We start from the raw sequence: 24,691 nt of genomic DNA, 5'->3' as shown, positions 1-24,691 counted from the left end.
AGCAGTAAGCACCGTGGGGTAGCGAACGGGGGTGAGGGCCGCAGTATTTAACAGCCGCCGTCGGATTGTGCGGCTCGGCCTGTAACCGGCGCATTATGAAGGCTAATGGATTTTTGAGGCCAGATTGATTTTTCATTAATTTGGTAAAAATCTTTTTCCTCTCCCCTATAATTCTGTCTTAAAACGCTCCCCCTGACAGCTCGATAAGTCACTCTTGTCTTAATGCACGTCTGGCTCACCCATCCAGGGGCCGAGGGGGAGGGGAGCGTGGAGCCTGGGGGGCTGCCGATCAGCCCCAGGTAAATACTGCATTATGCATGGGCCTGGGGAGGCCGCCCTGCAGGGCCCTCTACCAGGGTGGGCCTCGGCCCTCAGGACCCCCTGCAGGCCACAGGCTGCTGAGGAGAGGGCACAGCCCGCATCGGGACAGAGATAGTGTGTGAGAGACAAGAGGGGAAACTGAGGCAGGAGCCCCCACTCCCAGAAGGGGTAGCCTGCCGAGGCCTTCCTCCTGGTCAAGGTAAGGTGAGACCTCTGACCCCAGAGGGGCTGAACTTGACGGGGACCTGCCCAGGCCTCTGTCCATCCTCCTCCCACCAGCTCAGGGCCCCCCTCCCACCCCGATACCAGGGGGCCTACCCCCAGCCTGGTCTGGGCTGCCTGACCATCAGGGGCCCCTGCCCCTCCTGGACTCCATGCCCACCTGCATCCTCCAGAGAGACCTCAGGGCCCCCAGGGCCTGTGGCTCCAGCCACCACCCCTCAGCAGGGCTGGCCTGGCGGGGCTGGGGGCAGGGAGGGAGCTGACTACTTCCCTCTTCTTCCTCTCCTCCCCTCGGCCGCTCCGCCTCTGCTCTCTGGGGCAGTGCTCCCTACTCCCCTCTGACCTCCCCCTCGAGATTCTCCCGCCAGCCTTCTCTTATGGGGTCTCCAGGCTGTCCCCCACTCCTCCAGCCCCACCACCCTCTCCCAGGGCTACAGGTAACCCTCCAGGGCCCTCCCGCAACCCACCCTCTCCCTCCAGCCCCAGACCACGCCCAGCGGCTCCCTGGACACGCTCCTCGTGCCCACTGGCAGCCCAAGTCCAGTGGGTGTACCTTGAGCAGACCCACCCAAACCTGCTCGTCCTCCTGGAATCACAGTGGCACCGCCGCAGTGGCCTCACAGAGGTGCTCCTGGGACCGTGAGCCCTGGTCCTCAGTGTCCAGGCCACCAGGGGCCCTCCGGGAGTGGCGTGCAGCCCGGGAGTTAGGCCCTTCCCCAGGCAGGGGCCCACCTCGTGGAGTGAGTCCCGGCCCGCAGGCCCACCCCAGGCACCTTGGCCCTGCTTCTCTTTGCCAAGCTGCCTCCTGCCCCCTCTAGGCTCTCCTCATCCCCCCTGTCCCCAGGGACCAACCTGAAACTGGGCAGGGGGGTGAAGGCCCCTTGGGCTCCCAAAGCTCCCTGTGCTTGTTGCTGCCACTGCCCTGAGATGCCTGTCTCAGCCCCATCAATGGTCAGCCCCCAAGGGCCGGCGCCTGGCTTGACCTCGTAGTGCCTAGAGCCCAGCTCAGTGATGCAAGCGGAGCGGGGTGCCGGTGGCCCTCCTGAGCCGATCCTAGGCTAGCTCTGGCCCCTGTCGCCATCACCCCAGCACTGACTGGCCCCAACCTGAGGTCCTCTGTCCAGAAGAAGGGACAGTGAAGGAGAGCCTGGCCAGGGGCTTGTAAAGCTGGCGTGTCGTGGCCGTTGAGGGGATTAAGAGCGAGTTAGTGGTGACACTCATGTGGCTGTCGGCCATGGCGGTGATGGTGCTGCTGGTCAAGTGACAGAGATGCAGTTTGGGGGAGATGACGATGTGGATGCCAGGGACAGTGTGGGGGTGACGGTGCTGATGGCCGTGGGGACGGGGTGCGGGTGGAGGTGCTGCTATTGGCCGGCAGCGGCCACGGTGCTGGTGAAGACAGAGGTGGAGCTGTTACTGGTCCGAACGTTGGCTGGAGCAATGGGGCAAGTGGAGCAGGCGACGGTGGCAAAGGGGAGTCTTGGCAGGGGAGGGGAGGGGAGGGCAGGGGAGGGCAGGGGAGAGGAGAGGCAGCAGGTGGGCGGAGGCCGGCTCCTCTCTGCTCCTCTGAAGGCCCAGGAGCCTCGGAGGGGATCCAGGAAGTGAGGAGGGTCCTTCCTGCCTTTCCGGGGCTGACCCCGCCCTCCCGGCCCGGTGCTTCCTCCTGCACTCCCTGGGGTGCCGTGGGCCAAGCGTGCGGGACCTGGAGCCGGCCTCGGGGTCTGCACGGCCTGGGAGGACTGGCTGTGTGTGTGTGAGCGTGTGGTGGCTGGGCTCACCCCGACCCCGGCTGAGTCCACAGTCAGCGTCCGGAGAGGAGGGAGTCACGGCGGGCACGTCCCCTCCGGGAGGGACGCAGGACTCCCAGACGTCGCTGCCCCCCCTGCAGCAGGGCTCTGAGCTCTCAGGTAGGGAAACTGAGACCCAGCGATGCGTTCTTCGCAGGCTGGGATGGGGCGCTGGGACAGGGCGCCCCAGGGACAGCCCCTTCCAAGTGGGGCCTTGGGCTTCAGCTGGGCAGTTCTGTCTCGTCCTTCCCCGCCCCCTCTGGGAGCCCACCTGCCCTCCTTCCCACACATCCTGCCTCGACTCCACTCAGGGGCAGGTGAGGACCATGCCCACCTGGCCCCGGAGCTAGGTGCCGCCGAGAGAGTGCAGGCCCTGGGGAGGGGAGGCTGGGAAGAGGGAGGGGAAGGGAGGAAGGGGGAGGGGAGGAGGGGGAGGGCCATAGTGGTGGTTCTCATGAGCTTAAGCTGCACTGGAGCAAGCAGAGGAGGCTTCCAGACACTGGCACAGCTGGCGGGGGTGGGGGGTGGGGCGGGGCAGGGCTGGGGGCCCAGAGTCAGCAGAGAGCGATGCATCAGGCCAGAGGCACAGGACTTCTCCCAGCCGTCAGAGCAGGGTGCTGGGTGTGCTCTGGCCCGTGAGGACTCCGGCGAGCCGCTGTCCCCTCCACTCCTCCCCTGTCCCTCCTGGGCTGTGAGCCCAGGGACCCTCTGTCCCAGGAGACTGGCCAGGCAGAGATGTTTGGCCTGGATTCCGCCGAGGGGTTCCAGGAGCACCGCTGAAGAGGTGGCTCTGTCGTGGCAGGTGCAGCGGGGGGAGGGGTGCTTCGGGGCTGCCCCGCAGGGGCCTGAGGGCGGCTCTCCTTTCCCTCGCACCAGGAGGCACACGGCCACAGAAGGGGCGGCCCCAGGTTGCCCCGGGGGACCCTCTCCCCTGGTGCTGGGAGACGGGGGCTCGTGGTGGGGGAAGCGGGTTCAGTGTCCTCTAAACCCGTGCACTGCCCGTTCCCTCGGTGGCCACACCGACCACTGACCCTGACCCAGGTCACCTCCACTCCACTTCCTTGGACGGCCCCAGTGGAGCCTTCTAAGTTTGCCTGGGGGCAACTGTATTTGGGCCCATCGCCCCCCATAGGAGCTCCGTGAGGTAGACTCACCTGCACGACAGCTGAACGCACAGACCCCGGCCACAGGGAAGAGGGCAGAGCTTGCTGGGGTGCCTGGCCCCGGGGGTGGGGGTGGGATGGGGTGCTGGCTGAGCCTGGGCAGCCCCCCAGGCCTCAGACCCCCCTAACACACACAGCCAGGGGCGTGGCCGGGCTGCTCCACACGGGCTCTGAGCGACCCCACGGTCCTGTGCAGAGGCCTCACCAGCCACCGAGAGAACGGCCTCCCACCTCCCCCTGGGGCTGAGCCCCCAGGAGGCAGCACTCAGGACCCGCGACCCGTCTGAGGGGTGGTGAGATGCCTCAAAGGCACACAGCCACCTGCGAGCCAGCCACAGAAGGCTCTGAGCCCCCAGGACTCTGAGGCCGAGGGGGATGAGCAGGGTGGGGGATGTCTGTGGCTGCCTCATCCACTCGGTCAGTCTCTAGCTGGGCAGCCCTGAATGCAGATGTTCAGGTCACTGTGACCAAGTGCCCCAGCCACGTGCTTCAGAATCTGGGGGTGGGGCGGGCTTTCCAGAAGCGGGAGATGCTTCTCATGGACAGCTGGGCTGAGCCCACCCCTCTAATCCAACACCTGAGGCCCTGTTGGATCATGTCCATCCTACGGAAGGACAAACTGAGGCCCAGAAACACGGGGACTTGTGTGAGGTCGGCTTATTGGCTTCCTGCTGCTGTTCTAACAAATTATCCTAAACTCGGAAGCTTAAAACACCAGAAACTTGTTCTCTCCCAGTTCTGGAGGCCAAAATCTGAGATCGAAGTGTCGGCAGGGCCGTGCTCACTCGGAGGCTGGAGGGGAGGACCCTTCTTGGTCCCTTCCGCTTCTGGTGTCCCCAGGTGCTCCTAGGCTGCTGCCTCATCACTCCAGTCTCTGCCCGTGTCTCCACATGGCCTCTCCTCTTCTGTCTCTTACTGGGAAATGTGTCAGTGGATTCAGGGCCCACCGGGTAATCAGGATGATCTCATCCCAAGATCCGTAGCTTGAATACATCTGCAAAGATCCTTTTTCCACACAAGGGCACGTTCACAGGTTCTGGGTGGCTGTATCTTTGGGGGCCACCATCGAGCCCTCTGCAGTCAGGCAGCAAGTTCAGCTTCTCCAGCAAAAGCTCTGTCTCGGGATGTGGGGAGCATAGTGTGCCTCCGGCTTCTTGGGCTCGGGTCCCTACGGGACACCCCGACGCTGGAGCCCGACCTCCCGGCCTCCACGAGAGCCGGCAGACCTCTAACCCAGCCTTCTCAGCAGGGCCTTGGGAACTCGGCCCCCCCAGGAGCTCGGGTCGGAGCGGCTGCTTCTCCCACTTACCGCCTCCCACGCACCCCACTTCTGGATCCCCAGGGCCCTGGGACCACGCTGGCTGCCCCCACCCCCGCGGCGGCTGTGCAGCTTTGGTGAGCCACACCGCCTCTCACACTGGCCCTGGGTCCCCGAGTGCTACCTCCCGTGGGCTCACCCCAGGGGCTGGTGTCCAGTGGGGTGAAGGCTGGGAACCACCACGTGGCCATGGTTAGTGGGGTTCCAGCTGGAGTGTGCCATCGATCCAGGTCCTGTTCTGGAGGCTCCTGGGCCAACCCTGCCTTTTGGGGGATCGGGGCAGATTGAGGCGGAGGTGGACGGGCCTGGGCTGGGTGCGGGTGGGGGTGGGGTGCGGTGGGAGCCCTGGGAGAAGTGAATTGAGGAGGTACGGGGGGAGAGCGAAGCCAGGAGGGGTCCCCCCAGCCGGCGGCCCTGACACCTGTCCTCCGCCTGGCCCTCTCCTGTGATCCCTGCGCCCCACCCCCTCCCTGGCCCTCCCGCCTCCGCCTCGGGGCTCCCTTCTGCACCCACGCCTCTCCTCACATTAATCTGCTGCTGCGCTCACTGCTGACCCAAGCGAAAGGGAGTTTGCCTTTTCCCCTCGCGGCAGTTTTCTGTTGGCAAAGCAAAACGATCACAGCGTGCGCTCACCCCGACCTCCCCGCCCAGGGGGAGACCACTCTGGAAAATGAGACGTCCCTGCGTGGGGCGGGGGCGGGCCCGGGCGCGCGCTGGGGACCTCCGCGTGCACGCTGCTCAGCGCACGTCCTCCCGGGCCCTCCCTGTGCTGGGCACGGGGACAGGGGCAGTGTCCCGCTGCCGCCTCAGGAGCTCCTCACCCTCCCTCCCCGGGTGGCACACGCATGGGACACTCGCAGCAGGCGGCTGCATCTTCCCAGGTATTTGTGGAGCTTGTGGATGAACTGGCGCGGTCCCTGTCTGTGGCCCACGGCCCATCCAGGGTGCCGCGACAACGGGATGTGGCTGGACCAGAAAGTGGGGGGCTAGAGCTGTGACCTGAGACGTGGCCATATCTGAGGAAGGCTGAGCACATCCCAGCTCGGAACTGAGGGCGCAGAGAGCACAGGGCAGAATGGCGCTGGGGCGCTGGTACGGGGCAGGCAGCTGGGGAGAGATGGAGCACCTAGACACGTCAGGGCAGAGTGCATGGGCCAGGCAGGCACGCGCCTCCTCACACCCACCCCCACTTGTGTGTAGATTCCCACGCACCAGCCTGTCAGGGCAGCCACTGCCACTGGGGAGAGGACTCGGCCCAGGTGGGCTCTCGGGGCATAGCCCCTCTCCCAGCCTGGACAATCCCCCGGCACACACAGAGAAGCCCCTCGGCCGCCTGCTTCACTCCTGGGCTGGGCCAGGCGCTGACACGACCCCAGGCTGATGTCGTGTGTGGCGGGACTCACCCTCGGGTGCCAGGCAGGCCACTGCCAGCTTGTTCTGAGTCCTGCCCCCACCGGGGTGCAGTATTGCCCTCTGGGTGGGGGTCAGGCCACAACTGACCGCTGGGGGTCCTGCCAGGCCCAGAGTCGTGTCCATGACCTCATCCCCAAGGCCTCCTGGAGCCAGCCCAGGACTCCGCCTTCGGCCAACTCAGCCGTCCAGGGACACTAGGGAGATGCCAGGGAGACTGGGTGGGCCGGGCCACTCCTGTGTGCTGAGGTGTGCCGGACACAGGGTGGCAGTACTCTCGGCGTCCAGGAACGGCTGACAGGTGCCTCAAGTGGCTGGAAGCGTGTGGGCAGAGCCTCCGCTAGCCTTGTGGGACGCCGGTTGGTCTGTGCCCCACGCTCAGCACCTACTATCCCATCTGGAAAGTGGGTTCACTGCTTCCTGGAGAGCTGGGGCTCCCCTCGATGCCCAGCCCCACCTGGCCCAGGGGAGCAAAGGCCCTGGCTTGCCTGAGGGCCGGGAGGCAGGCCACTTGTGCAGGGCAAGGGAGGGGCTGGGAAGGCCCTGGTGGGGTGTGCACCACCGGCTGTCCGCATGGGGAGGGTCTGGTCCTTGGCAAGGGGCCCTCCCCACCTGCCTGGGGCGAGAAGCAGGTAGCAGCTCCGTGCCCAGTCCCAGCCCCTCTTGGGTCCAGATCAGCTGCTGGAAGCAGGGAAGTTGCTGAGTCCTGGACAGGACCTGCCAGCCCTGTCGTCCCCGATTAGCGGGTAATGCTTCTTTGATGCACAGTTTTATTAATCAAATTAGTAAGTGCTGAGGTGACCTTGGCCGGTTCTGCTGAGAGGGGCGTTCTCCCAGGAGGGGCAGGGGGGTCGGGGAGGGACGCACCTGGATGCCCTGTCCCCAGGTTCAGGCAGGTGGGGCAGCCCTGCCGTCCCACTCCGAAAGCTGCATGCCCTCATCACACCCACTTACCCATTCACTCACACTCTCACACCCCCCCCCCCAGCTCACTCCCATGCCCCAATAATGCTAAAGAAGGTGGTGGATGGCAGGGCCAGGTCCCACAGGGCTGCTCCTGCCTGGGACCTCACAGAGGGGACAGGCATGATGCCCGGAGACGGGGGTGGCTGGGCCTTGGTCTGCAGGGGGGCCTTCCTTGCTCTCCGGGGTCTGCTGCTCCCTTTCCCCAAACCTGCACTGCACTTAAGCGGGCAGCGGCTGCCCCCTGGTGGCCACAGGGACCCCTGCCCCCCAACCCTAACCTGCCGAGGGCTGCAGGCGGCACCCCGTCCCACGTCTCACTCCTCTTTTTGGGGCCAGATCCTGAGCCACACGACCGTGGGACCCAGGAGAGTGTGGCCGCCGTGGTCTCTGGGGGCCGTCCACCAGCATGCGTGGCTGGGGGACACTGAAGGCTCACGGTCTGAGGAGCCCAGTTCAGTGCCAGAGGGGCTGGGGAGGAGTCCAAGGGGGCTACAGTGGGCTGGGGGCACCCCTCAGTGCTGGGCTCAGGTGCAGGGGGATGAAACGGCCCCACAGACACCTGCCGGAGGCTGGAGCAGGGGCCTCGGACGCCCAGGCTCGACTGCAGGGCAAGGACAGGTGGGGCAGAGCCTGGCAGGATGGGGCGGGGCCTAGTGGGGTGAGGGCGGAGACAGGGTGAGGCCGGGCGGAGCTTGGCCAGGGGGGAAGTGAGAGCGGGGGATGGGCCTGGCTGGCAGCTTGGAAAAGGACTGGACAGCAGGTGCAGAGCTGGGATCAGATCTAGGCCCTCGATGCAGAAAGGGTCAGGATGAGGGGACAGGAAGGACGGAAGCAGGGGTGGGTCCCCGTTCTGTGCACGGAGGGACAGTAAAAGGTGTGGCAGCAGTTGGCCTTGGCTGGGACCCCGATCAGATGGGAGGCGGTGCTGTGGGCACTGGGGCAGGGCAGGAAGGTAGCTGAGCCTTCTCCAGCCTGTTGGGCGCCAGGTGGGCCAGTGGGAGGGGTGCCCAGAAGGAATCACTGGGGGCCAAACAGAAGCTTGGCTTGGGGCGGACCCAGTCCTGAGGGAGGGTGTGGACAGGGTTTGGCATGCTGGGGGGGCAGGGGGATGGGGAGAGCTCAGCTGAGGGGCCTCAGGGCCCAGCACAGGGGGCAGTGGGCATCTGGGCTGCAGGGACCCGCTGGCAACACATCACCCCAGCCTGCCTGGCTCTCTGGGGACGGCTCCTTCAGGATCCAAGAAGGGCAGCCGGACGCCCCCACCCAGGAAGCTGCCCTCGAGTGGGCACTTGGGGCGCAGGAGGACAGGGCAGCCCAGGGGCAGCCTCCTGGCACTTGGGAGTCGGTGTCCAGAGGCGACTGTGACACTTCCCGTCGGGGGGGGCAGCACCTGGCCCCCAGCACGGGGCTCGGACACACCGCATCTGACAGTGTCTTTAATGGGCAGCTCCAGGCACTGGGTAGGGCAGCAAACTGGCCGGAAGGTGCTCTGGGGTCAGGAAGGCGTGCGTGGGGTCCTCACTCCCGGCCAGCTGGAGCCTGTGCGGGGGCTCGGGTGTGGGGAGAGCGGGCCCCTCGCTGCCAGCCTGAGCAGCCCGGCTCAGGGGTGTGGCGCTGGGGACAGCCTCCCTCCACTCTTGCCCCTCTTGGCCTTACGGTTCCAGCCAAGGAGGGGCCTGGGGCTGGCCTGTGCGGGCTCTGGCGTCTCCCAGCCACACTCCTTCTGGCTCCTCAGAAGCCCCCCCAGGGCTGGCCGGCGGTCCCCCTGTGTTCGGGGTGGAAATGGGTATCGGTCGGCATCCTGGCCTGGCCTGCTTGCGGCCAGCCTGGTGAGCGCAACAGGGACGAGCTGGGTGGTATTCAGGGGGCACGTGGCGGGGGTCCTGGGAGGGCGGCCCTGTAGCAGGGCGCCCCTGGGTTTGCCGCGCTGGCTGACAGAGCTCCTGCGCAGCTCCTGCCCGGGGCCTCCAGGAGGGTGGAGGCCGGCTGAGGGGTGGGCTGGGGCCTTGTCAAGGGCAGGAGCTGCCAGCAGGTGGAGGCCGCAGCGTAGGTGGCTGCAGCCTGGACGGTGATCCCAGTGCTCTCTTGGCATCTGCGGGTGTTTGGGGCTTGGCGGAAGGCCCAGGGCCGGGGCGGGACAGGGAGTGAGGGACCACCCCGCCAGGGCCCCCGGGGCTCACCGAGCCAGGCGGCTCGGCACCGGGCAGCAGCGTCAGCACCTGCAGGCTCACGCCCTCGTCGCCCACGCCCTTCAGCTGGGCTACCACATCTGCGTGCTTCCACCACCTGCACGGCTGCCCGTTCACCGACACGATGTAGTCACCCTGCTTCAGGCCGGCCGCCTGCAGGGAGACGGGGAGAGTCCCGCCGGCACCCCTCCACCTCTGGCCGGTCCCATCTTCCCCCTTCCCGCAGTCAGCCCCGGGGTGGGGGCCCTTACCGCGGCCCGGCCCCCTGGAACGACGGCAGCGATGAGAACGGGCGCGTCTCCCCGCAGCGTGAAGCCGAAGCCCCCCTCTCCTCGGGCCACGTGGATGGGCCCTGCCAGCCGCCAGCGGTTCTTGGCTGAGAACACGGACAGGGGCCCCTGGGGGCGGTCAGAGGTCAGAGGCCTGGCTGGGCGCCGCACGTGGGGGAGCCCCGGCCTGGAGCACCCTCGCCCCGATCTCCACATTTGGGGACAGAAAGCAGCAGGGGCTGCAGGGGGGCCGGGCAGGGTTGGGCCCACACCGAGGGCCTGCCTGACGTCGCAGCGCGGAGCCGAGGTGGGCGTGGCCTGGGACAGGTGCTCACCAGCCGATGGAAGATATCAGCCACCTTCACCCGGGAGAAGCTGGGTGCCCGGCCCTCCGGCCTCCGCCGCGTCTTAGCTGAAGGGGTGACGGGGAAGGGAGGGCGGGGCTGAGCCCAAGGCTCACGGCCCCAGAGCCCTGGGAAGCAGCCGGGCGTGCCTCGGCCAGAGCAGAGTGCGTGACCCGAAGTGCAGCCTGTGCACACCGGCCCCTCTGTGGACCACCAGCAGGAGGAGCCCCGGGGGGTGGTTCTTGGGGGTCCCAGGCGCAGGGAGAGGTGGGCGTGGAGGAGCAAGGAAGCTGCCATCACGGCTCCCCCGCCAACTGCCCTGCTCCTCCTTCGGGGGCCCATAGCTCTGTGGCAAATGCGAGTTGCTCCCCGGGAGGCCTCCGCCCACCGCCCCCCCTGGGGCCAGGACACACCCACCCAAGGGGCCTGGCTGCTCACGCCGAACGTCAGGGGCCTCGGCGGCCTCACAGAAGTCGTCCTCGAGGTCGAGTTCCGAGTACTTGGCCAGAGAGCGCCGCAGCGCCTGGGCCAGCACGACCTGCAGCAGGTCCACCTTGCGCAGGGCCCGGCACACGGCATGCAGCCGCAGGGCCTCCTCCTGACCCAGGATGGCGCGCTTCAGGTGGGCCTTGCCTGCACGGGACAGAGCTGTCACACGCCGCCTGCCTGGCCCTTCCAGGCTGGGCCCCAGCTCCCCCACCCCCAGACGCTGCAAGAGGAGGGCAAGTGAGGGCTTCTGGGCTCATCCTGAGGGCCCGCTGGCAGGTCTGAGCAGCGAAAGGGCTGCCACCGTGTGTGGCTCGCCCCCCCCCCCCGCCCCCGCCCCCTCCCGACGCTGCCCGCACTGCTGGGGCCCCTGCTCCGGGCGAGCTGGGGACCCCACCCGCCAGGGCCGGGACACCAGGACTGGGGATGACAGGGTGGAGTGGGTCATTCACCCCCGCGGAGGCCGCAGCGTCCCACCCTCCTCCCTCAGCCACCTCACCCAGCTTCCGGCGCTCCTCTTGCTCCTGGGGCAGCGCGGGGTCCCGGGGCTCAGACGAGGCCGGGAGCCCGAGGAAGATCTGCTCGAGGGCTGGAAGCTCCGCCTCTGCCACCGCTGGGGGTCAGAGAGGGCGGTGAGGCGCCAGTGGGGCCCTGCCGGCACACGGGCATGCGGGGCGGGGCACTCACGGGCGCCGTCACACAGGGCCAGGGCCGCGTGGTAGTGGGCCAGGGCGCGGAAGTACTCGGCCTTCACGTGCACCAGGGTGGTCCAGGGGAAGGGCACGTAGTCCTGGACGGGCGGCTGGGCCATGGTCTGGTGCACCAGCCGGTACTCGGCCGCCACCTGCTGGCGCACACGGCAGGATGCTGGGGCCTCCCGCGAGCCCAGCGGCCTGGTCCCCCGCCCCTCCCCACCCTGGGGCTTTGCCCCGACCAAAGCCCCAGCGGCCCTGCCCCACGCCAGGCTGAGCTCAGGCGCAGGGCCCCGGTTCCTGCTCTGATTGGTGTTGCCCCAGAGGCGGGGACTGAGGACCTCGGGGTTGACAGCCGGCTTTGGGACCCTACAGGAGACCCTGCACCCGGCCAACCTGGCCCAGAGCCTGGCTCTGCTACTAAGCTCCAGCCGGCACCCTCGACCCAGGCCCTGCTGCCCACTGAGACACCGCAGCTTGGCCGGGCTCCCCGCCCTCACCTGGGCGGCCTCCTGAGCCAGGTGCAGCTGGGCCAGGCAGTCACGGGGGGCCACGGGGGCCTGCAGCGAGAGGCCCTCGAAGACGCACTCCTGGGCCTGGGCGGTCATGAGCTGCTCCAGCATGGAGAGTGAGGCGGGGCTCATGTCAGGGCTGGGCGCGTGGGAGAAGTTCTCCCTCAGGAGGCTGAAGGCCCCTGCGGAGGGGAGGGGCTCAGGGTGGCACGGTGGGGCCGCCCCACCCCCGCCCCGTGTGCTCGGCCCTGGCTGGGGAGCAGCCTCTGCGCCCCACAGACGGCCTGTGCGTGTGGCCCCTCGGGCCAGGGGGCCATCGTCCTGGGCCCCTAGCTCTGGCCACAGAGAAGGCTCTGCCCCTCACGCCTGGAAGCGAGGACCACGCAGGCACAGCTGGGGGGCCAGCCCTGGGCGGCTCTCACCCGCAGCCCTCTGAAAGGCCTCCACAGCACAGCTGGTGCCCTCGGGGCAGGAGCGGTCCTGGCGAGCCCCGATCTGGGTGTGGAGGGCGCCGATGTTGAAGAGCACGCTGCCCTTCTCGAAGGCCAGGGCCCGCTGCTGGGCCGGAACCCCCGTCAGCGAGTCGTACCTGCAGGGTCGGGTCAGGCTGGGCAGAGCCCTCACAAGGAGCCGGGGTCTCAGAGGCGGCCGCCGTCCCCCGCCCCTCCCCACCCCGCCCCGCCCCTACCAGTGGAACAGCAGCCCCAGGCTCCTGGCAGGGGTGACAAAGCGCGCCTCCTGGAAACACAGCTGATTGTAGTAGGCCGTGAGCAGCTCCAGGCCCGCCTCGCTCCGGCTGGGGGTCCGCGTGGCCTGCCGGGTGGAAGTCAGTGGGGTCCCACGGCCCCAGCCCACCTCATGGCATGCACACCGCCCTGGGAATCCCCTTGAATGCCACAGCCCCAGGGGAGCACCCCAGGGTCTTGGGGTGGACACGGTCACACCTGCCCTCCCGGGGGCTGCTGTGGACCACATGTGCCACTCCAGGAGACTGTGCAGGACACTGGGGCGAGAGACCCAGGCAGGGTCCCTGGGGTGGGGACAGGCACAGAGTAGCCATTCCCAATGGGCCGGCAGCACCGAGCCTCTGTCTTCTCACCTACGGACTGGGGGGGGAGCCCACCCAGGGGGAGCCCACCCACCTGCCGCAGGTCCTCCAGCTCCCGGATTTCAGCCTCATAGGAAGCACCGTCCTCTCCAAAGTGCCCTGAGATCAGCTCCTGATTTGAAGGGACAGGCGCTGGGCTTCCCTGAAGTCTCCCAGCCCGACGTGGGTGAAGACCCGAAGCGAGGGTAGGCCCTGGTCTACACACGGATGTGGGTGCCCCCCACCACGGATCTGGGGCCTGGAGACTTGGTGATGTTTCTACTTGAATTCCCTTATTAACCCCACGAGACAAATGCTACCTGCCACTTGACAGGCGAGGACACTGAGGCCGAGGGGTGAGGCACCTTTCTGCTGGCCTGGCCGGAGTGGCAAGCTGCCCAGGGCAGCCAGGCTCACGAGCCCCAACAAGGACCCGGGAACCAGCGGGTTTTCTCAGCACAGGCTCTGACTGGAATAGGTGGCCCCCGCCAGCGGGACCCTCAGAGTGAGAGTCAGGACCCTGCAGCCGTCTTGGGGCCTCCAGTTCTGCTGACACCCATCCCAGGGTGCGTGCCTTTCTGCAAAGCCCACCCAATCCAAATCCCTTGTAGCCTGGGGAGGCCAAGCGGCTCCAGGGCAGACCCCTCTTCTCTCTGGGCCTGAGAGTCTTCATCTCCGTGAGACGGCTGGACCAGGAAGCCCCGAAGACCCCCCAGAGCCCAGGGCTCACAGGCCAGCACTCACCTTCAGGGGTGTGGCCCAGTCTAGCTGCTTGGTCTCCTTCAGCCCCAGGGGGATCATGGGGACAGTGATACCTTCGCTAGAACCAGAAGCATCGAGTCTGGGCTCTAAGGCTGGACTCTGCTGTCCCCAGTGGCCACGAGTCCACCCGCTACCACCCCTGCCCCACGGGACACACCCCTCCTCTGATTATGGTACATGTCCTTGCACACCACACACGTCCCACCACGCTCTCTCCTGGGTCACATCCTCCCACACACACACGTGGTGAGTGGTGTTCTCCTGCGCACGCATGCACACGCACCTCTGGGGCCACTCCGCATCCCTGCACACACGCACCCCTGGGGCCAGGCTGCGTCCTTGCACACATGCGCACATGCACATCTGGAGCCAGTCCGTGTCCTTGCACACACGTGCACACGCACCTCTGGGGCTGGTTGGCGTCCACGTTGCCGTCGAGCCCCTCCAGCTCCTCCTTCAGCAGCTGCAGGCTGGAGTTGACGTAGCTCAGCTCCAGGGCCACAGTCTCCCTGACCCGGGCGTTGCTGGTGGCTCTAGGGGAGGCCAGGCTGAGGTGAAGTCCTAGCCCTGCAGGCGGACCCACGCCCCTGGGCTTTGCTGCAGCCCCTGCCCCAGCATGAGGTCTGGAGCCCACTCCCAGAGTGATGTGCCGATGGGCCCAGCCCCCTTGGGGAGCAGCAGTGGGGTCCAGGGCCCGCCAGATGACCTCCCCCTTCTCTGCAAACCCCCGTGGTTCATGCAGACTCCTGTCCACACGGGTATGTCGTGACTCTGGACCAAGTACATCTCCATGGCCCCTGAACTTCCAAGGCATAAATGTCCTCCACCACCTCTCGCTCCCCCAGGACACAGCTCACGCCTGCCCTCCACAGTGAATGGAAGCCAACTTCCCTGGAGGGGCGGGGATCAGACCCTCTCTGTGGCTGGCAGGGGGGCCACAGGTCCAGGAAGGCAGGGCTGGCCCTACGGATGGGAGGGACAGGGAGGCAGGGCTGCTAAGGAAAAGGAGGGGCCCAGGCCCAGCAGAGCCCCGCCCTGGGGCTGGCTCTGCACTCACTGGCACTCTGCACTCAAGCAGGCCAGGCCTCCTCCCTGGGCCTTGGGCCATCACCGGTAGACGGGCGTGTGTGTGAAGGTCAGCACACAGCTGCTGGTCACCATGTGCATCTCAAAGGCTCCCACACTGCACACCGGTGGGGACATCCCTTCCAGCCCTGCTCCAGCCCCGCACGGAACGGAACTCGGCTGGCCCTGAGCCTACCCCTGCCGGTGAGGGCCACCAAGGTGGGGGCCTGAGTCACCTGTGAGGGTCTCAGCTGAGCGGCATGGCTGCCCCAGACCCCAGTGGGAGGCCCAGCCCTGCCTCTCAGGAGCCTGAATGGGAGTCCACGGTCACGGAATCACATGTGGACCACAAGACCAGGCACCCACCTGGGTCACTGCCCTGCCCCAGGATGCACCTGCCTCGCAGGGGCCTCGGGGAACACGGCACTGTTCTCCCATGGGTCGGCCGGCGGCAGGTGTCCCAGGCAGCCAGCACGCACCTGTACAGGTTCTCGGCGCCCGTCCGCATCCTCAGCTCCCTGTTGATCTGCTGGTGGATCCGGGCCCTGCGGCTCTGCAGGCAGTCGTGCTGCGAATTTGCCAGGAGGTCACAGCCCTGCAGAGAGGCCACAGGTCACGGGGGCCAAGCCAGCAAGGACATGGCGGGCGGGGATGTGGCTGGGACTGGGGCCCCGGGAAGAATCTGGGCTTGTCCGGTGTGGCTCTGGGTCTCAGCAGCCCAGCCTGGAGCTCCTGCTGGGAGATGGCCAATTACTCACCACACATCCTCCTGAACTTTTGAATTCCTTCTGTAACCCCCACGACCCATCCCGCCCACACAATTATGCCAGGCCACACACGTTTAATTGGAGGGGATGCCCAGCCGGCTCCCGCTGGGGCGCTGACAGAGAGGAGGCTCCCCTGGGCCACGCTGAACATGGCCGGGCTCCGTCCCAGTTGGCTGCTTACTGGCGGCAAACGCCCAAACCACAGGCCCAGGGTCCCTCCGCTCACAGGCAGCAGGCCAGGCCTCCCAACGGCCACCATCTGAAGTGCCTCCGCGCGGGTCCTGTACTGCATATGAGCCACCTGCCAGCCTGCCCACGTCCCGGTCCCCAAGCAGGGAGCCCTGCGGCAGGTTCAGAGGGTGAGAGGCTCCCTCTGGTGAGGGGAGCGGCTTCAGGGCCCCAGTGGGACTGGTGCAGCCGCGGCCACCACACCTCCTCCTGGCCATTTAAGGACCTCCCGTACGGGTCAGTCACCAGCCCAAGAGTTGGGAAGGATTTCTCAGAACGTACTTCCTTGGGCAACGTCCTCTCAGGCTCAGGTGATCACCTGGCCCCCCCGATCGGAGCAGGGATGAGAACACAGTGTCTCCCAGGACCCTGCCCTGAGGGCACAGACAGGGGAAGTTTTATTCATGCGGGGCTGACGCTGGCCTCCCTACAATGGCCACTGTCTTCCACAAATCTGAATAAGCATGCCCCCACTGTCACATACAGGGCAGTTTCCCACCTTCTGGGGTCTCTAGTTTGTCCCAGCCCCGTGCAGGGGGCACCCTAAAGAAGGCCTCACTCCCTTGCACAGACAAGGCTCCTGGCGCATGGCCACCTTGGATTATGGCCCAACATCTCCTCCACACTCCAGTATTCTCAGGAGAGCTCAATCAGGGAAGACTTCCTGTAGGAGGAGGCATTCTTCTGGGACTTGAAGGATAGAAGGCTTCAAGGTAACTGCGGAGAGGGGACTTGTCCCCATTGAACAATGGGAGAAAGAGCAATCAACTTGGAGGACTCCCTGCTGTGGGACCCTGGGCAAGCCCTCATCTGTAGATGGGAAGGGGGCTGGTGTCAGGGTGGCACCAGGATGGAACAAGACAAAACACGGCTCTCCGCCCTCCGCTCTGCTGGTTGAGTGTCTGTCTTCCCACTGGCCTGCGCGTCTTCTCCGTGGTGCCTCCCACACCCACTTGGTGCAAAAGGGAATGAGCAGAGGACATGAGCAGTCTCCCCTCCAGGAGGCCTGAGAATTTGGGGAGAGAAGGGCAGGCCACAGCCGGAGCTACATCCCTATCCCTCCGAAGGTCCAACTGCAAAGCTGCAGCAGGTTCTAAGGGTTCTCGGTGAGCAGCACTGCTGTCTGCCTGGGGAGGGGTGGTCCACGTGCTGGGCAGAGGCCGCCAGCCCTGCAGGGCTGTCCTCATCAACACAGTTCGTTTGTCTCCAATGTCAAGTGCTCCTGGAGAGATGTGTTGGAGGCAGGAGACCACGGCCTCTGAGCCAGGGTCCCCTCTGAGCTCCACAGCCAGCACCCCCATGGCCTCATGACCCTAACGCTCCCTCCAGAAGGCAGTCTGGCTGCGTGACCTGGGTGGGAGGTGTGCCTACGGCCCAGTCCGCAGTGCTGGGCGGGCTGAGAGCCACACTCACCCCCATTTCCGCACCAGGTGGTAAAGGGCCAGCTCACCCACCTGTGGAAGAACCCCCACCCTGACGGAGAAGAGGAGCGACCCCCTACACCCTCCCTGCAATGGCCCTGATGGCATGGGTCTAGCGGATCCCCCAGAAGCCCAGGAGGAAATGGCATGGGCAGTGGCCAGAACTGGCTACGTGTGGGGGCAACTATGCCAGCACGGGCCTGGGAACAATCAGCAAGATGGTCAGCAGGGCCAGGCCTTACACCCTCGTGGGTGCAGGTGCCACCTATGCTTGGTGGCACCAGACTGAAAACCCCTGGGGACATAGACGCCCAAGGCCTGGCATAAAACTGGGGCAGCCTCTTGGTGACCACGAGGGGACAACTGGGCTCCCGGGCTGCAGAGGGAGGCAGCCAGAGCGCCCTCTCCTTCCCAAGCACAGACTCGAATGTCTCCACACCCCCTCCCTTCCAGAGCTTCCCCAGTCCTCCTGGAAATGGTCCACAGTCCACAGTGTGTGGGGTCAGGGACTTCAGGAGGGGGCAGAGGTGCGGGGAAGTGAGGAGGGACAAACCGCCTAGCTGGGCAATCCTCCAGCCATTTCCTGTACCCAGGAAGCTTCAGCCACCTGTTGCTAAAAGTTTCATCACAGAGCTGGGTGCCCAGGGCAAAGCTGAACAGTCTTAGGAGAGAGAGGGGAAAGCTAGAAAAGGAGGAATGATGGGCACCAGGAACAAGCACGAGGGCCACGGGCTGTCACTGACCAGAGCCCAACACCTGTCACAGAAGGGAGTCCTGAAGCGTTGGAGAAAACCACAAGGTGGACTTGCGCTCCCACCTGTTCCTGGTCGACACAGGAGGGGTCCCCAAACGGGCTAGAGAGGAGCCCAGCACAGGCAGACAGCTGGGTTCTGGCTCCGCACCGGGCCCCAGTTTCCCCAGCGATAAGCCCACCTTGCCTCTAGGGGCGAGCGAGATGTGGGGTTCGCCCCGGAGTCTAGCGGCGCGCTCGGACGGGAGAAGCCAGCGCCGACCCGGCAGTCCCGCGCCCGCCGGAGTCAGATGGCGACAGGAGCACGTCGGGTCTGGCACCCCACCTCCCGGCGCCCCCCGCCCTGGGGCACTCCCACCTTGCGGACGCTGCCGGCCGCCTGCAGCCGGGCGCTCTCCTCGCCGGCGCCCGTGCCGTCCGGCCTCCCCTCGGGAACCATCGCCGCCCGCCGTTCGGGCCGCGCCCGCCTGGAAGCCAACGCCGGCACAGGAACCCCGGGCGAACGGGATCGCGCACTGCCCTCTTCTGGGGGGCGGGGGGGGGGGTGGCGTGGTGGCCCGGTCGGCTGGAGGGGCGGGGCGCTGGGCGCCGAGCGTGCGAAACTTTCCGCTGCCCAATTGGCGGCAGCGGAGACTCCGACGGACAGCAGCCTCGGCCAACCAGAGTGCGAGGGAGGTGGTTCCGAGGCCAGGCCCCGCCCGCCCGCGCCCGCGGAGCCCCGGGGGAATGCGGTCGCCCTTGGCAACCGCCGGCCGGCGGATAAGGGAAAAACACTGCGCCGCGCAGGGCCCCGGGCAGCGCGGGTTTTGCCCGCACCGGCGGCGGGGCCTCCGCGGGGCTAGTCCGAAAACATCCGCAATGGGGTTAACGGTTTCGCTAGCGCGAGCGCCCGTGCAGCTCTTAAGGTCCGCTTTCCTGTCTCCGCGCGGTTACCCAGGCTCCGGCCTGGCCCCAGTGAGGTGCCATGGTCGGCCGTCCTTTGTCACACCTCCAGAACCCGCTTTCAGAACCTTCCTCTGGAACCCGTCTCTGGAGCCCACACCCCAGAATCCTCCTAACAGAACCCACCTCCACAACCTGCTTCCAGTATCATCTTGCTTTCACAACCTACTTCTAGAACTGACTTGCCTCCAGGACCAGCCTTCTTCCAGAATTGGACTCTTTCCGTAACCTGCTCTCCCTGCAGGGTTGCTCCAGCGATGTGCCTCCGTCCAGGTCCTTTCATAATTTCTCTAGTTATGGTGACTCTGCAGCGCACTCAGATTTCATGTGGGGCTCACCTCACCTAAGAACACACCGTTTGTAGGGGCAGGAACACCAGAGCATAAGCAGTAGCCCTAGTTTATCTTTAAGTTCCGATAAAGTTCCAGCTTGTCCGTCCTCACCATCTCCCCTCCGTGCAGAGCCCTAGGCTCCTTCTCTCCAAACGTGCACGCCTGATCCCCAGCGCTAAATCCTGTAAACTAAGCTCCTTGGCCCACCCTGGCCATCTGCAAGAATAACAACTCCAAAATAAGGTAATTGTTAACTCCTGGGAAAATAAAAAGTAACCACAGAATATAACCTGACTCAGCTGTGTACTTCAGGATGTCCTGGCATCTTGACCTCAGGACCATTATAACGAGTTTCTGTTAGGAGGAGGTAAGAGGGGAAGAGTGAAGAAGTGGGTGGGAGAAGCCGAAGCTTCATTCTCCTGAGGCGAAGTCAGTAGGTAAGGCCTCAGTGAGAAAGCAGAATTCCGGATGCAGAAGTATGTTGTTCGGAACTGTGGAATTCAATACCAAATCGGCAGCTCAAAGAGTTACAAGAGGTCGCCCCTGGGGAGGGCGGTAGGGCTCTGGAGGAGACTTCTGTTTGGCTAATCGGGTCTTGTAGAGCTAAGGTTGGTGAAACTCTGCACCTTCTATAACAAAGCAATCCCAAAGCTTAGTTTTGGAAGAGTGGATGTCTAGAAATTGACAACAAAAAACATCCAAAATAAAAGGTAACCATTGGAAGTGAAGAGATATTTCTAAATAAGGTTTGAAATAGAAGAAAGAACACAAACTTCACATTACCTAAAAAATAACTAGAAGGCTTCCTTGGTGGCACAGTGGTTAAGAATCTGCCTGCCAATGCAGGGGACACGGGTTCGAGCCCTGGTCCGGGAAGATCCCACATGCCACGGAGTAACTAAGCCTGTGCGCCACAACTACTGAGCTTGTGTTCTAGAGCCCACGAGCCACAACTACTGAAGCCCGCACGCCTAGAGCCCATGCTCCACAACAAGAGAAGCCACCGCAATGAGAAGCCCGTGCGCCACAACGAAGAGTAGCCCCCGCTCACTGCAACTAGAGAAAGCCCGTGAGCAGCAACAAAGACCCAATGCAGCCAAAAATAAATAAATAAAATAAATTTTTAAAAAAACTAGAAAGTAAATAATGTTATATAAAATGTGTGGAATAAACCAAAGGAAATTCTGTAATCTTACAGGTATTTATTACTATATAGATGTCATATATGTGAAATAAATCAACAAAATCAAAAAAAAGAGGAGGAAATAAAGATTAAAAGCTGACATCAGTCACATAGCAAAAACACCCTGAGTGTTTGAGAAAAAAAAAAAGTTGATAAATCCTCAAGAGGCCCAATCAGGGAAATAAAAGAGATTGTATCAGCTAGGATCCGCCTCTGACTGCATGAGATTGGGATGCAGCGGCTCAGACCCCGGGAGTGAGATGCTTACTATTTTTCCCCAGGTCACCATTCAGAGATGGATGGTGGTGGTGGATGCATCCACAGGGGCATACACCACGGACCTTCAGCCTCACAGTGGAGAAAAGGTTACTCCTCCTCCGGGTTCAGTTCTGGTTTCCAGGGAGGAATAAGCATCAGGAGGAAGGCAAGAAGTCCCCCACGGCCCCCCAGAACTTTGTCTCACGGCCACACGTGGCTGCAGGGGAGGCCGGGAACGTATTGTCCTTGCTGGCAGGTGCTGTCCCAAACTACTTGGGGTTCTGTCTGTCAGGAGAACCGGAATGGGTTTGGGTCCCACAAGTAGTGGCTGTGTCAGAGTGAAAACACAAATACACCACATTAAGAAAGGAAGAAAGAGCAATTACCAAGCCATGGGGAGATTTTACAAACCATGAGAGAACACTGTGACAGAAACTGGAAGATCTAGAGAAGATGGATGACTCTGTACCCAAACATAAATGATCAAAGCTGACCCCAGAAGAGGGGGAAAACAAGAATAGACCACTAACTGTAGAATAAAGTGTTGGAAGGGGCTCTAGACTCTAACAGCCGCGCAGCAAGTCCACCTAAGAACAGGTGCCTCCTCTGCTCCTCAAAGGAGCCCAGCCTGTGAAGGGGACGGAGGGACATGGAGCCGCTTACCAAGGTAAGATGCCCACGTCTAATGAGGAGAGGGCATGAAGCACTGCATTGATTTCACCCACACCCCTAAGTGGCACACTCTGTCGTTGGCCCGGTCCTTTCCACCTGCCCCGCCCCTGTTGTTACAGAATCCACATGGGAAGGACAGCCAGTCAACCCAAGAAGGCGGAGACCTCAATGAATGACCAAAGGGTGTTGCAAAATATGTGGGGCCGTGTGGGTCACAGGCTGGGGAGGTTAAATGCCCATGATGGGGCTTCCCTGGTGGCGCAGTGGTTAAGAATCCACCTGCCAATTCAGGGGACATGGGTTCGAGCCCTGGTCCGGGAAGATCCCACATGCCGCGGAGCAACTAAGCTTGTGTGCTACAACTACTGAACCTGCGCTCCAGAGCCCACGAGCCACAACTACTGAGCCCACGTGCCACAACTGCTGAAGCCCGTGCGCCTAGAGCCCGTGCTCCGCAACAAGAGAAGCCACTGCAGTGAGAAGCCTGCTCACCGCAATGAAGAGTAGCCCCCGCCCGCCGCAACTAGAGAAAGCCCGTGCACAGCCAAAAATAAATAAATTAAAAAAACCCACCAGATCATCTTCAAAAATGCAAAGCAAGAAAAGAGACATTAAAAATATATATAAATAAGTAAATGCCTGTGACGCCAGGGCACACCCGCACGGAGTCACTGTGCAGCCCCCACACCGGCAGGACACAGTGACCCACCGTGGTCACCTTAGCCCATTCCTTTGGCCAGCCATCGGCCTGCACGCATGGGCTCAGGATGTAGTTGTGGCCGGTTGGGCAGGGGGCGTCTTCAGAGGGCCCCTGGGAAAGCCCCACAGGAGGAGTAGTTTGTAACTTTTAGTTAAGGAAATAATGCAGGGAAACTAAATACTAGGGGAAAGAAGACAAAATTATCTTTATATTCAGATGACATGATTGCATAATTTAAAATCCCAAGAAATTCAACCAAAAAGAAACCCTATTAGAACTAATTAGATAATTTGGTAAGGTAGCTAGTGTTAAGCTATGTTATGGACTGAATTTTCTCCACCTTCCAAATTCCTATGTTGAATCCCTAACCTCCAATGTGATAGGATTTGGAGGTGGGGCTTTTGGGCGGTGATGAGGGTTAGATGAGGTCATGAGGGTGGGGACCCTATGATGGGATTAGTGTCCTTGTAAGAGAAAAAGACACCAGGGAGTTCCCTGGCAGTCCAGTGGTTAGGACTCCCTGCTTTCACTGCCGGGGGCCTGGGTTCGACCCCTTGTCAGGGAACTAAGATCCCACAAGCTGCGTGGCATGGCCAAAAAAAAAACCAGAGACACCAGAGTTTGCTTTCTCAGCTATGTGAGGACACAGTGAGAAGGTGTCCGCCTGCAAACCAGGAAGAGAGTCTTTACAAGGAGCTGAATCAGCTGGCACCTTGATCTTGGACTTAGCCTCCCGCACTATGAGAAAATAAATTTCCCTCCACGGCAGTACACGGTAAGTGCCGATGGGCTCTGACTTACACTTTTATACTGATCGATACTTTGCAACTATGAGCCAGACAGGCTCTTGATGCGAACGTGAACACCCAGATTTTCGAGTTGGGAGGAAAGTTGGGCTCTGTTCTGAGCCTCTGCAAGTTCCAGAGGAGGGCCTGGCCATCTGGAGTGTCACCGGCTTGCCCAAGATCCAGTGGCCGGAGAGGAGCCAGGACCCTTTCAGCGTCCAGCACCTTCTCTGCATGCAGCCCCTTTCCTGGAAGGGACTGACCATGGGGAATGCCCCGGGTGAGCCAAAAATGCCATCAGGAGAGGAGGTGGGACAGAGAAACCTAGAGAAAGCAGCTGATTCTAGAAAATTCCCACCTGGCCTGGATTGGGCCATTTTGACGGCTGCTTCGTCCCCAGGAGGTGCTGAAGAATTTGGGTCTGGGGTCTTTTGGTTCAATGCTAAATGTTGAATGACTTGGTGAAAAGTGGTGGCACTTCCGTCGACCTTCTCTCTGGTCCCAAGTCTCAATTAGGGACGGTGCTGACACTGTTTATTTACATTCGCATTTTTTCAGAATGAGGGGCAGAGGAGTCAGGCTCTGGAAGCACAGGACTGGCAAAGAATTCCTTTACTCCTGTATTTGCTCACTGTTGTGGCATGCTAAGATTTTGGAGTTTTGGTGTGCGCCTGTACTTACAGGGTACGCAACATAAATTGAAGAATAAATAACCGTAAAGCCCGAAGGGAGCATGATATACTGCTGTGTGCAAGCCGCTTGTCTGTGACGAATGGCGTACCAGGCACCGCGGGACCACAGGAAGCCTTAATCAATGGAGGTAATAGCCACCAATGCATCAGCCGTGCTGGTGTCACTGAGGGACCGACGCTGGAGAAGAATCAACGGAACGTGAAAAAGGAATTGTTTGTAAATACAATCAACAATTTTGTGTTCGTGAGAAAGCCATTCATCATTTGGAAACCACCTTTAGTAAAAGATGCACCTGGTTTCTCAGTGAGACAGGGCCATCAATCCCACCCAAGTCATGGGGCCAGCTCAGGGCTGTCAAAGGCCCAGGGAACAGACACACGTATTTATTCTTATTTGAAGGCAAGTTGAGAGTCATTTGGGAAAAAAAAAAAAAAAAAAGAGCCACTGAGAGCATTGGCTGCAGAGGGCACCTAGAAAAGCCACTTGGGAGCAGAGAGAGCTCCTTAAAAGTGTCTTCTTCAGGGCGCCCAGCCCAGGGCTCTGGTGGGAGGGGCTCTGTGGGCCCTGAATACCCACCACACTCTGGACACTTCCCAAGCCACGTCTGTGCTCTCGCCCCTCCTGGACGCAGAGGTGCACGTGGGGAGGGAGGGAGAGGTCTCTCTCCAAGCAAGGACGGTGGCTTCTGGGGAAGTGGCACTTTTCGGGGATGAGGTCCAAGGAAAGGGGGGGGTACAAATTATTGTCCTTGTAAGTTTGGCATCGTGGCCTGGCTCCATGGACATTTTTCTGGCCACTTTGGGGAACTAGTTTTATCCTTTGAACAGTGCGAGGTGAGGACGCCCAGGGCTCCCCGGAGCGTGGTGTTTACTGGTCTGATCCCTGGCAGACGGCTGAAGGCACATGCATGTTTTCCCCCATCGAGGCCTCCCCACGACCCTCTGCGGAAAATCCTGCTGCCGAAGGACCACCCTGGGCTCTGGAGGAGTGGAGACCAGGTGAGGCCAGGTGGGGAGCGGGCCACAGGCAGGGCCACGTGTGGTGGAGCAGTCATGGGCAGACAGCTTGGCAGTTCATGGCAGTGCCAGGAAGGGGAGCAGCAGCTGCGGCAGCAGGGCTGGGCCAGATGCCCCCCCGAAACCTGGGGAGGGACAGGGTCCACGGAGCACCTGTGAACGAGGCGTCAGCCCATGTTGCTGACGGTCAGCGGGATAAGGCCAGGGAAGGTGGTGGTGGGTGTCGGAGACCTCGCTGGTGGCCGTCTCAGTGGGGTGTGGGGAAGGCTGCCTTAACGGGGATCAAAAGTGAGCCAGAGGACAGGAAGTAGACACACGTCTGGGGAGTTCTGCTTGGTGGGGGGGCAGAG

General features: G+C 62.9%; 2 protein-coding genes across 12 annotated transcripts in view; one reads left to right on the top strand and one right to left on the bottom strand.

Annotated features, from left to right (window-relative positions):
* Positions 1-8,609: 8,609 nt before the first annotated feature.
* RHPN1 (rhophilin Rho GTPase binding protein 1) lies at positions 8,610-19,830 on the bottom strand. 11 transcript variants are annotated; one of them, XM_082432840.1, is made up of 15 exons: positions 18,829-19,830; positions 15,073-15,188; positions 13,933-14,061; positions 13,511-13,586; positions 12,822-12,899; positions 12,368-12,492; positions 12,102-12,286; positions 11,668-11,861; positions 11,163-11,319; positions 10,975-11,088; positions 10,407-10,622; positions 9,981-10,057; positions 9,628-9,774; positions 9,368-9,529; positions 8,610-8,952 (listed from the first exon to the last, which is right to left on the bottom strand). In XM_082432840.1, the coding sequence occupies exons 2-15, from the start codon at positions 15,099-15,101 to the stop codon at positions 8,788-8,790; spliced, it is 1,854 nt and encodes a 617-aa protein (XP_082288966.1). In that variant the 5' UTR covers positions 15,102-15,188; positions 18,829-19,830; the 3' UTR covers positions 8,610-8,787. The 11 variants fall into 11 exon arrangements, with proteins under 11 accessions (XP_082288966.1, XP_082288962.1, XP_082288956.1 ...); XM_082432836.1 differs by lacking the exon at positions 18,829-19,830 and adding an exon at positions 18,119-18,278 and having other exon boundaries at positions 9,407-9,529; XM_082432830.1 differs by lacking the exon at positions 18,829-19,830 and adding an exon at positions 18,119-18,277.
* Positions 19,831-21,397: 1,567 nt separating this feature from the next.
* TOP1MT (DNA topoisomerase I mitochondrial) overlaps positions 21,398-24,691 on the top strand; it is a 34,288-nt gene continuing 30,994 nt past the window's right edge. The window contains exons 1-2 of the mRNA XM_082433497.1: positions 21,398-22,622; positions 23,191-24,323. The gene's annotated coding sequence lies outside the window, so the exon portion shown is untranslated. The remainder of the gene's footprint in view (positions 22,623-23,190; positions 24,324-24,691) is intronic.

The sequence above is a fragment of the Balaenoptera physalus genome (assembly GCF_965194825.1).
Source record: "Balaenoptera physalus genome assembly, chromosome: 17".
Taxonomy (NCBI): domain Eukaryota; kingdom Metazoa; phylum Chordata; class Mammalia; order Artiodactyla; family Balaenopteridae; genus Balaenoptera; species Balaenoptera physalus.
This window is presented reverse-complemented; position numbering and strand designations above follow the sequence as displayed.